The sequence below is a fragment of the Eurypyga helias genome, unplaced genomic scaffold, assembly GCF_000690775.1.
Source record: "Eurypyga helias isolate BGI_N326 unplaced genomic scaffold, ASM69077v1 scaffold17539, whole genome shotgun sequence".
NCBI lineage: Eukaryota > Metazoa > Chordata > Aves > Eurypygiformes > Eurypygidae > Eurypyga > Eurypyga helias.
In genome coordinates this window covers 1,357-14,693 of record NW_010271662.1, presented here as the reverse complement: position 1 = coordinate 14,693, position 13,337 = coordinate 1,357, and the positions used below count along the sequence as shown (strand labels likewise).

Here is a 13,337-nt window from a genome sequence, read left to right as displayed (position 1 = left end):
CCGTGTCTTGCTCAGCATCCTCCTAGACAAGCTGGGACAGCCAGCTCAGGACAGCCAGAGGAATTGAGCAAAAGCAAGAGAGCAAAAAACTCCTCGTTAGAGGATACGCTAGGTACCCCCTGACAACACCGCTCAAGAAAGTAAACGAGCTCAGGAGAGGAACCTTCTCGCCAGGCAGATTCGCAGTGGCTGCTAGGTCACATGAGGCTAAATCCATCTAGAAGGCTGTCCTCTTCACGGAGCAGAGCAACAATGAGGAGGAGCATGGGGGAGAGGGGGTTGCGCTGCCCCCAGATTTGCTGTCTGGGGTACAGGGATGGCACTCCTTCCAGGAGGGTGGCAGGGGCACCCACCCTCAGAACATGACAGGGGAGGGCAGGCTAAAGCCAGGCGCTGCGGGAGACTCTCAGGCCCAGTTTAGCTTTCAGCATTTGGTACCTGTCACAAAGGGCTGTGTGAAGCAGCAGTCTTCTGGCTTCTGATTTTCTTTGGGCTGACCGTATTGGAAAGCCCAGGCCTAGAGCAACTCCTGCTTTGTGTTCCTGCCACAGGAAGCGAAGTCCCAGTCTGGCACGCAGAGCTCTGGGGAGCAGAAATTAATCTGTGATGTCCCCCGGAGGCAAAGAGAGAGCTGGGAGGCACTAAAACTCGATCCCACCATCTCGTTATGGTATGATTTGGGAAAGGCAATACAAGGATACATCTCGCTGTGGAGCTGGAAGTGCAGACAGGTTTTTTTTGTCTTTAGGTTGTGTAAAGGAGACAAAAGTAACAATGTCATTTTCCAGTTTCACTCTCCTACCACGTAATAACTGAAGCAGCCTGACTTTTTTCCCTGCATTAGCCCTAGAATTGCAGTTTTCTGAGGCTTCTAATGCTGGGTTCAGGAAGGGAGGGAGGTAGCTTTGCCTCACCAGCTTTCTTTGTGCCATCCCTAGCTCCTTTGCCACTCTGCTTGGGGTCAAAGAGTTTCCAGTCACCATCTTACACATAGACCTTCCCTCACAAAGGCTCTTGGGGGGAAAAATGTGGCACTGGCATGTGCCGGTGGCACAAGGCCAGCAGCACCGGCGCTGGCAATAAACACATCAGGATGGCCTGTGGATTTGTTCACATGAGCATGTTCTGGGCTTTCTAACGTAGATCAAAACAACTATTGTACCCTGGGGCAAATGAAATGCCAGCGAGCACTTTTGTCTTCTTCAAAGCTTTATTTTCTTAAGGGTAAGATGCCCAATACCTCTGCTGAAGTCAGACATGGCTTTTTTTGCTGTCGGCTGCTTGGATATGGTAGGAAAGCAAGAAAGCAGATGTTGAAAAGACAGCTCAAATCAGCATTAAAATCAGGCACATGGAAAAGTGCTTTTAAATACTCAATAAGATAGAAAAGAAAAAGAAAAGGCTATCAGAGATACCCACAAAAGCTAAAAAAATCCTTGGGGCACATGTGACACTGCAAAATCCTACAGGTCTGCAGCCCACCAGTCTAACTTGACTTCTCTGCAGTCCACCCTCTCAAGTTAACTGCTTTGTAGGAGGTAAATCCACCTGAAAAATTAATCCTGGAGACAAGAGGAGTGGCTGAGCTCCCAAAAAGCGAAACATTTCCAAAGACAATTTGCAAGATTTTCAGCCAAGTCCTCGCATCTTTGTTGCCCACGGGCTTACTATTGTTCATGTGATGTCTGGTCTGTGCTCTTTTAACAGTACTTCTACCACTTCTCAATGTCATCTCCTCGCTTTTTGGAGGAGGAATTGTCTGGGGTTTGTCCTTTTGGGAAGAGAAAGGAGGGAAGTTGGCAAATTAAAATGCATAATGAAGGCTTCCCTTTTTAGCACTTAAGACCAGCCCCACTTCTTCCGTAAGTGCTTTGTTATTATTTAACCAAGATGACTGGAAATGAAGCCTCAGACCAGCTAAAATTCTTACTCCTACTCCTCCTCCTGCTGCAAAAAGACCCTAGAAACCATCTGCAGGCCACTAAACACAACAGGTATTTTTCTCTGATATCAGAGCTGTCCGGTCAGCTTTTTCTTTATTCCCAGGGCAAATATGACCTTTCTGTGTACCACCCTGGCTGAGGAAGCTCTTAAGCCCCTTGTTCGGCTCTAGCATGGCAGGAGATAACCTTTCTTTACCACCTCCCGATCTCCGCAGCTCTCCAAGATGTGGTGGGGAACAGAGCAATACACCTACGCTGAGTCTTTTAATACAGACGGCTGGTAAGTCGGGTTTCAGTGTACACTTCCCAAAAATCATATGGCTTTTGAGTCAGTCACATCAGCAACGCCACCCTTCCCTTTGCATTTGGACTCCTACGTACACCACGGCTTCCTGCACAGCCAGAGTTCGTTTGCAGAAGGCATCAACATCATGATCTTGGGTCACGAAGAATTAAGTTGACAGGGTGTTTTTAATTGTCACAGTCATACCTACTGGCACGGACTCTCCGTGGAGTGCATGAAGCAGGTATTGAGTCTGTCTGAGTGGCTTTGTGCTTCTCCCATCTCTGATTACCTCTGATGCCCCCCCAAAACACTCTGCCTAAAAAGCTCTGAAGTTCACTTGCCAATGTCATTTAAAATGGACAACTACAAGCTGTGGTTTGTTTCACCCTGTCTATACCAACCTTCCCGGTTCTGACACTAAAATGAAACCCAGGTGGCAGCAGAGAAAAATTCTGACTTGACTCCCACACCCAGAATACATACAGTTTTACACCAACCATTCAAGGAATTATAGGGCCAACAGCATCCACGTCATTAGGAAAAAACAGAGTATTTTAATACCGTTAATTTATTTAACACCAGCTTTTACCTTTACGTCAGCTGCAGCAAACCTGTTGTTTTTTAGAAAGCCCTGATTTCACTCTCAGGGACGACAATGCATCACACATCAGCCTGTTTGGAGCTGCAACATCTGTCAGCGGAGGGTTGAAGAGGGGAAGGCCCCGAGACGACAGTTACCGAAACGCACACGTCCGAGAGGGAGCCGGGTGGGTGTTCTTGACTGAGAACATGTCAGCTGAGAGAGGGAGCAGCAGAAAGGAAATGAGACACAAGGCAGGAGGTCCAGAGAGAAAGAGGTACGCCTCCTCAGCTTCGCCTCCACGTGTAAGCTCAGTCAAGCTTTGTATAAAAGGGATGATGTACGGTCAGCTGCATGACGTATCATTTCTTAGAAGGTCGCGTCTTTCTTTCCTGCGCTAGAATACTTGTCTGCTTTTATTAGCTCCATGTTGCAAAAGTAATAATGTCACATGTTAATGTCCTGGAAATAAAATCTGAAGATTATTCAACAGAGCCTCAGGTAACAGCAAAGGCTCGAGTAATTCATATTCAAAAATAATTGATTTTCAGTGGTTCATTGTACTATACATGTTAAATTCTTGGGTATAGCACAAAGATTGCAACATACAGCATCACGGTGACATGCAATCAAGCCATAACAGTGCAGTTTATTACAACTGTGTAAACAAAAAGAAGTATTTCTGTAATGGCACTCTTCGTGAACCGAACTCTGGCACACAGAATCTCAGCAGAAGTCAAAAAAAAACATTTACTAAGAAAAGAAAACCCCAAACTGAAGCACAGTACATGAACCTGGCCAAAATGGCCGAATCCACATTTCGTAAGAGAAAAAAGTGTCCTCAGAATTTTTGGTTGCTTGCTTTTAAGGAAATTCAATCTGATTTTATTTTTCAAGGCATCTCTCCAGCACGTGAAATATTTTTACTGTTATTGAATGATATGAACAACAAGTAAACATCTCTTAATTAAGACCATGCGAATACTTCCCACCATGACATTAGGAGACAAGAGATGATTTGGGAATGTTATTATCTGTATAACATGACACTTGCAGAAGATATTCCTTAGGAAATGAAAACAAGTTACTGAGAAATAAAATCCATCAAAGAAACTTCAAGAAACTTATTTTGTGGGTAAACAGCTAAGAGAAAAAGTAGTATCATACTTTCCTGTAAAAGAAGTGATTTGATTATAAGACAATGTACATACTGCAAACTGTACGATGTGGCTTGAACCCGAAATACACTCATCTCAAATAGATTTTAAATATTAGCACCTAAGAGGTAACTCTGGGATTTAAACAATTTTGGTAGCTTCCAGGTCATGCATTCGTTACAGCTTGCTGACAGACACGATCTTGCCAGCAACCTTTCGGTGTTCCGCGAGATCCTCTTAATAAAAACACACAGGACGGGATGCCACTACATTTTACACGTGTACCTTCCACATGGGATGTTTTGCATATGTTCCACCTGCAGAGAGCAGGCCCCGCAGTAGCGGGAGGTATAGACAGAGTAAAGAAGTTACAGTTATTAAAAAATAGTAGAAAACTGGGAGTACATGACAGAATTACAAGCTGGTATCTTGGGTTTACAGAAAGCTATGAATTTGCTTGTTTAAAAAAAAGACATTCAACATGTGCTTCCTCACATGCTGAGTTCATGCACACGATTGAAAAAAAAAAAACCCACCTTATAAATTTTACCCTTCAGAAATGCTGCATATACTTCATCCGCAGATAAACCAAAGCCCCCCCAGGAACAACAGGGACCTAACGTGCAGATCGACTCAAGCAACACTTAATTACTTCCTCTGCAAGGAGAAGTGACCAGCAGTATCACACAGGAAATTTCAGTGAGTCGTACTTCATTCCAAACACTGTTTAGTCCAAATCCAGGTTCCCTTGTCATTAAGCAGTAAGACTCCTTTTAAAAACAAAACAAAAAGTTATTTTCTTGGAGGAAGGACATTTTCTTCGTAATAGCCTGGATTTACTACATTTCCAGCTGGATCATATCTAGCCACCACAAACGTTGAGCCATCACTAGCAGATGCTTTTCCGACTCCCATCTTTTTTGTGTTCTTCCAAACCATTGCTGTGAAGTGACCTGAATAAAGAGAGATACACACACGCATTTATCCATTTGAGGCACTCCACCTACGGTGCTCCCTTTAACACATGGAGGGGATGGGGGGAGAGAGAACAATACACAACTGTTTCTTTCTCTAACGGGAGAACAAGGTGAAGACATGAAAAGAAAACTACATCCAGCATTTTGTCCTGAAAAAGCCTGATCTGATCTAGTTCCACACTACTATTCCCATTTCCATGTCCTATATCCCAGTAAGAACACCCAGTAAGAGAATTATGGAAGAAGTAGTTTGACGAGTATCTGACATTGAATTTGACAAAGATATCACAGTCTTTACCCCCTGCAGTCTGAACAGCAGTTTTGACAGGGACTATTATTCATGTGCTTTGACCATCTCACACTCCCCCGTGCGTCTGCATGTGCAACTGTGCAAAATAATACTGGGTTTGTGGCTGCTCCTGCCTTGTTGTAATAGTCACCCCTGCATTGCGCTACCCCAGGAGTCATTCCCTCTGTTCATACACAAATCCCATGGGAGAAAAATTGATATGCTTCATCTGAAACAAGCTCAGGCATATCTCTTGCTTGAGCATTATTCAAGGAATGATGTGCTTATGTTCATTCAACCCCAGATTGTTTATATGCAGTCAGTGGCCTGTTCCTGATCTCCAAGTGATACCTGAAGGGATCTCTGTGGTTGGAGTGATATCATTTGGTAGAAGACACATGTCAATGTAAACAACAGCATAGTATATATAGTAAGACAGTCCCTCCCAACCCAAACCATTCTATAATTCTGTGATTCCAATTTAGTATTTTCTACAAATTCATTTGCCTTAAAAATAAATTACTTATTAAAAACTTTGGAGTTGGAGAAAAATACAGTATTAAAAAAAAAAAAAACAAACCAAAACCAAAAATTTTGCTCACTTCATTTCTCAGTTTCCTTTCACCCTCCTGTCAGTTTCTAACATAAAACTTAGAGGAAATTCTAATCTTTTTTCCCCTCTATTTTTTTTAAGAAAAAAAAAGGTAGATTTTTGAAAAACATCAAGAGAAAATTGGCTAGCTAATTTCTTAAAACAAAAGCTGCACTTTTAAAGAGACAGTGCACCAACTGAACTTACCTGTCCCAGAAGAAAACCCCGGGTTTTGAAAGCTGTAATTTTTTATTTCACTGTACCATCTGTCAGCCACATCCTTTCCTGAAACGACAAAAGAAATCTGCCGTGGACTCATGACAGGTAACCTAAACATGAAAGTGGAGCTCGCATGTAGCCTGGCCAGCAAGATCTTCTGCTAATAGCTGGCAAGAACTGTGCAACTTAACTCCTAGAAACGTGGAGAAACAGCGTTTTCACTGGAGAGAGTTTTGGAAACATAGGTAACATGGCAGCACATGTAACTTACCAAATATTTGTCGTTTCACAATAGCTGTTGCTACTCAGTTACTAATTAGCCGGATGCTTTTTGTTAAGCACCTCATGCCATGGATGTCATCAGACTTGAGTTCTGCTTGGTGCAAGCAGAGTCTGCCAGCCTCTCCACAGGAGTGCCAGGGAGAGTGTGGCTGGCATAGCCTGGCTCACAGCCTGGGCAGGTGACCCACGAAACAGCAGCTGTAGAATCAGGTAGAGTTCATCCTACTGGAGGACAATCCCATTCCCATGTGCAGCAAGGTGCTCGTCTGTGTTAGGATGGAGATGATGAAGAATCATCTACACTATCACCAACAGATCAGAGAACAGGACCAGCCACCAATTCTTGCCTGTGGTCAAAACTTCACAACGCTGAAGTCAGAAAAAACTTTGGAGAAGAGATGTCTGTGTGGCACAGGATTTGCACTGAGATGGGGCAGAAATCCCTTTAGTCCTCAAATAAATCATCTGGCAATTTAACTCATGGAGTTTACATCTTTTTCCGCCCAGGCAGTAGCGAAGACACGTCTCCTTCACCTTGGATCCTGTCATTAGGGTTCCACATACAGCTTTCACCAGCTCCTCCCTCTTGGAAAGCGTTTGACAAAAAAGTAGGCAAGCCTTGACAGATTTTCTAAGCAAAAGGGGCACAGGGAATTTTTCTACAGGGAGGCCTCCTCACCTGTGGATCCAGGAGCATGAGGATACCTCCTTACAGCTCCAAGCAAACCAAAGAACGATGACACTTCTGACCTCCTCTAGTTTTCCGTGTCCTCGTTTAACACTTCAAATTTCTGAGCGCATTTCTTTTTAACTGTTCGTTCTTAGCACTTGAGCCACTGTGGACGTCCACTCTGAGGCACTGTAACTCAGGGTACTACAGTCAGACACCTCAAGCATGCCTGCCCAGGAGCTGCTGCTGTCTGGAAGTCTGTGTGTCCAGCGCCGGCTGATCTCACCAACAGCTTTCACAGACAACGGCTGTAGAAGGACTATGGCCAGTCATGTAGCACTTTTTCGTTTGGGGGTCTTTAAGGTTTGCCAAAGAAATATTCCTTAGAATCATAGAATCATAGAATCATAGAATGGTTAGGGTTGGAAGGGACCTTAAAGATCATCTAGTTCCAACCCCCCTGTCATGGGCAGGGACACCTTCCACTAGACCAAGTTGCTCAAAGCCACCTTGTTTTCTTTATTTCTTTATTTTTTTATTTCCTTATTTTTCTTTATTCTTTATTTCTTTCTTTATTCCTTGTTTTCTGTTGAACAGTTAAGGAACCCAATAGAAAGGAGGAGATTCTGATAATCTGCAATGGATCCGGTGGAACAGGCAGCTCGCAGGGCAGGAGCTCAGCCCAGAACTTGCAGATGCTATGTACTCCAAAGTCAAACATTACTTCTTTTCCATGACTGGTTGTTAGGAAATTCTTGCATCAAACATTGTTGGGGGGAGGCACGGGGGCAGGTTTTTCCCTGAGCTACACCAATAATGAAATTTCTGCTTAGCATTCCAGGACGTACAACGCAGGGCCAGTGGCTTTCACAGCACGCTGCCAACGCCGTTAAGCCTATCGCCATGAAGAACGCTGGTCCCTCATGCACTGCTGGCTGCAGAACAGCAGTGACTCATGTTTTGCTATTTTGCAGCAAGAAGTCTTAAACTTGCACTGTTCTAGAAGTCAGACACTGAGCTGTTGCTCCTTTCAACGTCAATTGCTTGAGTGCAGTCTGCTAAAAGGATGTTAGCCCAGCACTGTCACGGAAAAGGCGGCACTGAATGAAATGCCACGTCTTGAGAGGTTTCTGAAGTGAAAGTACAACGAACTCATCTATGAAACACTGCTTCTTAGGAATGGTGCTCTCTTAGTAGAGTCAATTTACATTTTCTACATAAAAAGGTAGCAAAACCTCTTGCTTCCCCAAGTAAATGTTTCAGGAATAACAATAGATTCTTTCTTTCCCTGCTCCCTGTGCCAAGCAAAAACAAACCCTGTAGACTTGTTTTATGGCTCAGGACTGTAACACAAACAAATGCTTCTTCATTTGTTACTCACACTAAAGCTAAAATGAAGACTGAAAAAAGCGCAAGGAGCCATCTGCATGCAGTGCAAGGGGAAAAGAGAAAGCACATAGTAAAAAAAAAACCCAAACCCCAAGCAGATGATGCTGTCCCACCCTAGACTTCAAACCTATGAAGGATTCCGATGTGTTTGTGGCAAGCTGAGTGGAAGAGAAACACAGAGCGTGACTGCAGACATGTCCGACCTCATGAAGCACATGCATTTTATGTGTACAGGTGCCTAAGTGACTATGCCATGTAAGCAGCATTTTTACAGATGCAGGACTACACTTACTTCACCCCTTCTGTTAACGTATCAGTGTAACACAGCATACAGAGTAGTTCAAGAGAAAGTCATTCCCGCTCTGTTCGCTGCAGCTCTAAGAACTGTACCTTGGATCCATGTGACAAGAACTTACATTCTCCATCACAGAAATACTGCAGGACACATGGAAGTTTTGACAGTCTCTCTTCATCATTATTATTTTTTAAATTTAAATAATACCATCATGTGAAAATTTGATAATTCTTTAATTCAAGAGAGAGGGCAATGGAGTCAGGTAAGAATACCTCAATCCTGTACATGAAAGCAGGGGGCACAGTGGAGTAGCACAATCCATGCTAATTCCCAGCCTTCGCAGACGAAAGCTTGCAACTTCCTGCAGCTGGGCAGTGAAAGCCTGGAAGCTGATAGCTATTGCTCCATGTATTCATGTGCAGGATCAGGTTATCGTTAATACGGCACTGCTGTCATCCTCCTTGAATGCAAAGAGTCATTGCATCATAGGCTGTGAGAAATTAAAGACTGACTTGTTCCTGGCAGAAGAGAAGGTGACCAAAGGACGAAGCAATTTCTGATGGACTCTGTCCTGAAATCACTTAAAAGAAGCGTCGTGAAAGTGAAGGGAATTAGTTGTAACTGGCATCTGTCACAGGGGGTGAGGGGGGTCCTATGCGGAAGTTATTACCACGCAAGAAGACAGGCACCTTAGTGAGTAAACATGCTCTTCCCTCTGAAACACTTTTCTTCTGATTCTTTGTCCCGTGGGGAGCAGCCAACCATGTGGTGGTGGGACACAAGCTAAACCAGCGCTGGAAGGGATACACAGGGGCCTAAGGGAAAACTCCGTGCTGAGCCCAGTGACCTCCAGCTTCCCAAAGCCCACAGAAAGCGACCCGAGAGAGAACAGCAGAGGAGCCAGCGGAGCAGTGATCCTACCTGCTTTAGCGGCAACCTGCACCCTTGCTGGTGCAGAGAACTGAACTCAGTATTTCCATTTCGATTTATTATGGAATTAGTGATGCAGTAACACGGTGTCCGTTTCCCTTGCATTTCAATGGCTCATTGAAAACAGCTCCCACTCCCCCCTCTACCAAACCTCCACCCAAAATGGATTGGCTGCTGTTCAAAATGCATTTCCATCAGAAGGAAAGAACACAGTAAAGAAATCTCACTCCCACCCCTCACTCCTGATTACAGCAGAAATGACAGAAGTTTACTTGTAGCAAAAAGCAAGCAGAGCTGCCCTGCTGCTGACCTGCAGCTTCTCTTCTGTCGCTCCCCTTGCAGAACCCATTAGCAGATCAGTTGCTTTTTTTTTTTTTTTTAAATATCCTTCCTGTTTGCACTGCTGTAAACCCCATTTATGGTTTCGACACTTTCTCCATGGAAACACAGCTAGACTCCACCCTTCTCCTAGAGAGAGCTGACTGATGACCTGCTCAGTGAGACTCACTACACGGTCATTTCGGAACAGGCCAACTCTCGCTCTCATGAGTTTTATCAGTACCACAACTCTCTGGACATACGTACGTCACACAAATACTTGGTAAAACAATCCTCGAGTTAGTACCCAAGTTTAGTTCTGCCCAAGACTAGGTTCAGCACAGAATAGTTATGTTTAGTCTTTGCCCAAGCCGTGAGCTAGTAAAAGGGCCACGATGACTGAGGTCAGTCCATACACAGGACTACCTGCCCTGGTGTGAAATTCTGCTGCTGCTCCACTCTCTGAAGGACAGAGAGAGACAAAAAGGGGACTCTGCATGTAAACAGGTGTCAGTTCTCCTGCCTGGCCACGCTCTGCATCTCATCACTTGTCCTGTTGTCCTGTTAAATTTCTAACTGTCCTCCTGTGTAAGGACCTCTATTCCAGGTGGATGTGGGAGGGTCTGAGTGCCAACAAGTGGCATCAGAGCAAGGGTTGCAGGGAGCCAGGCATCTGTGGTGCCAGCAGTGGAGCACCCGCGTGGGTGTGAGTGTGTGAGCACTAGCCAAGCGTGAGCTGGACTAGCTGGCAAGCAGGTGAAGTGGTCTGGGAGGACTCACTACAGAACTGTATGGCCACCTCAGGGACGAAGAGAGCTGTGTGAGCATCGTGTGAGACATGCTGTGCCAGCAACTAGAGTGGAAATGAGGCCTCGGGAGTTTGTACATCCAGATGCCAGCAATAGGGAGACTGGGATACAGGGGTAGCTACCTGGGCAGAGTGAGTGTCGGAGCCCCGCTGCTGCAGGGATCCACACTGGAATTTTATTTCCATTACTGAAATGTATATTATTTGATGTTATAATAATATAAAGTTTGCAAGATTTTTAATCCAATACTGGAAAAAAAATCTATTTTTATGTATATATTACTCTATTTATATATATTCCAATAATGGACTTCCCTGTGATCCGCCAGAACTGGGTACAGGATGAGGCCACCAGTGCTGTTCATTTGAATGTCGACTGCCTCTGTCTGTGCTGATCTGTGTGGCCACCTGCACATACACCGCATGCACACACTGTACGTGTGTCATGTGTGCAAGCCAGGAAATGCACTCTCAGCCTCACTACTGGGGGCACATAGCTGTGGCACCCTTACTATTGTATCTGGCTCCCCCTAGCATTTAATTTCTCTGCGGCCAGCCTTACTGTTTCTCCTCATACCAAAGAATCCTTAAATCTTCAAGTAATCCCACTGAGTAAGTTGCTGAAAGCATCCTAATAACATCACACAGGACATATTTCAGTGCAAGGATGGGCAGCACCGTGGCGATTTACTTAAAATCTAGGTAAGCCAAACCTCAGAATCTTCCTCTCACATTTTTCTGTCTTTTGTTATCACAACCTTCATTGCACCCCTCTGAGGGGAAAGAAGGTAGAGGTAGATTTAAATTTGCCTCAGAAATAAAATATCTATTCAGATCGTAGTCATACTAATGGTTTCAGGAAGAAACCCTCCACTTCCAGCATTCCTCGTGCAAGTCCTTCTTTTCTGTTACTTTATTTTACTTAACAGTACTGTATAAGCCTGGTGGTAGACAGCAAAGGATGCATGAAGGCAGGCTCTGAGGCAGAGGATGCTCTTCCTGAGCTGGGGGAGAGCGTGTCTGCGCCACTCTACCCACTGCTCCTGACCTGTAGGCAGACCCAGGTTCCTCCCACAACAGATTTGGGTGAGTTTCTTTTCGGAACTCCAGTCTAGAGTTCATAAGCCACAGTGTTTTCACAGGCACGCTCCCCATGACTGCACCAGCCCTCCCAACCAGAATGTAGCCATGCAGTGCTTGCCTTCAGCCTCCCGACACATGAGAAAGGAGGCGAGGCATCCCGAGAAGCCTGACATACTACAGCTGCCGAGGCAGGCTGCGGTCTCTCCCATCAGAGGCAGATGACAGCTCACTTATTTGAACGCAGACAAAGAGAAGCCTGCCACGGAGCAGTCCCTGCAGGACTAGAGGGAGGAAACAGCTGTCAACTGTTTCTTGGATTACAGGGATAAACATATTTCCAGAGACAGCTTTAGGCAATGTAACTCTAAAATCCTGAATACAATTCAAGGTATTCTTGTACCAGGAGAGGGGTCAAACTAGAAGGCTTTTATAGTTGAAAGCTTAAATCTTCTCTGAAACAAGAAATGCATCTTCTGGCATTGTTACAGAACTCGGTAAGAGCCAAAATAAACAACAGCATCACTTTTTGAGAGAGAATACAGAGGATGCTGGAGGTTTATTGAGTTTTGCTTTATCTGGGAAAGAAACCAGAAGACACTGCCTGCCTTTGTTAAGACCCTGAATGGGTGCCTTAATACAAATTTCAGCCTCATTGAGCAGGATAAAAATTAACTATCCAAAAGGAACTATAGGAGGAAAAAAGGAAGAATGAAGCAGCTCCACAGAGATGAAGACTAAGCCCGGAGGAGAGAATTAACTTTCTTGAAGTACTAGTTTTCTCATTTTGGTACTTTGAATGATCCTGCTACAAAGGAAATGAAGAAGTGTTTTACAGAACAAAGGAGGATGTAGCTTAATTTTCCCAGCAAGTCATTCAATCCCGTGGATAAGAAAATAGCAACAAGATTGCTCAAAACTGGCAAGTTGTGTGTGGAAACAGTGCCTTGTAGAAAACAAGTGGGATGCAGAAAAATCAATCATTATATAATTTATGGAAGGATTCTTATGTTTTGTTTCCAGCTCTCTAAGTGGGAATTGTGTGACTCTAACCTTGGGGGAAGGAGCATAGGCCATCAACACAATCGAGAAGGAAGAAGTAAGCTCAGCCAGTGAGTCATAGCCACTCTGCAAACTTTGCCATGTGTTTTCCCATGCTGCTCTGAACCCTTGCCTCAGACTCTTGCAATGGACAGAATGCCAAATATGAGTAGATCAAATCATATTTTTCCACCCCGGATTTCTTTTTCAACATGAAAAAGTACCCATTAGGGCCTAGAGTTGGCACATGCACAGGAACCAAGCAGTGTCTCTGGGCCTACAGCTCACTCACTAGCATTTTTTAGGTCCTTTGAACAGGGCCCCCAGCCTGCAGAAACAAGCTTCTGTCTCCCCCAGGCTGGGCTGGAAATTCCAGGGGTAGGTGGGAATAAAGGAAGCAAATGGTCACTTTTAATACATCCCACCTGCTGTCTCAGCAGGCCAAGGCAAGAGCCCTGCCTGCTGCAGGAGGGAAAAGCCT

The 13,337-nt window shown here is 44.6% G+C and overlaps 1 protein-coding gene across 1 annotated transcript in view; it reads right to left on the bottom strand.

Moving 5' to 3' along the window:
• Nucleotides 1–4,758: 4,758 nt before the first annotated feature.
• Nucleotides 4,759–13,337, bottom strand: part of GLIPR2 (GLI pathogenesis-related 2) — a gene marked incomplete at its 5' end in the record, with an annotated part of 9,379 nt that continues 800 nt past the window's right edge. Inside the window, 2 exons of the mRNA XM_010158897.1 lie at nucleotides 4,759–4,919; nucleotides 6,032–6,109. Coding sequence (XP_010157199.1) covers nucleotides 4,759–4,919; nucleotides 6,032–6,109 — 239 coding nt within the window. The remainder of the gene's footprint in view (nucleotides 4,920–6,031; nucleotides 6,110–13,337) is intronic.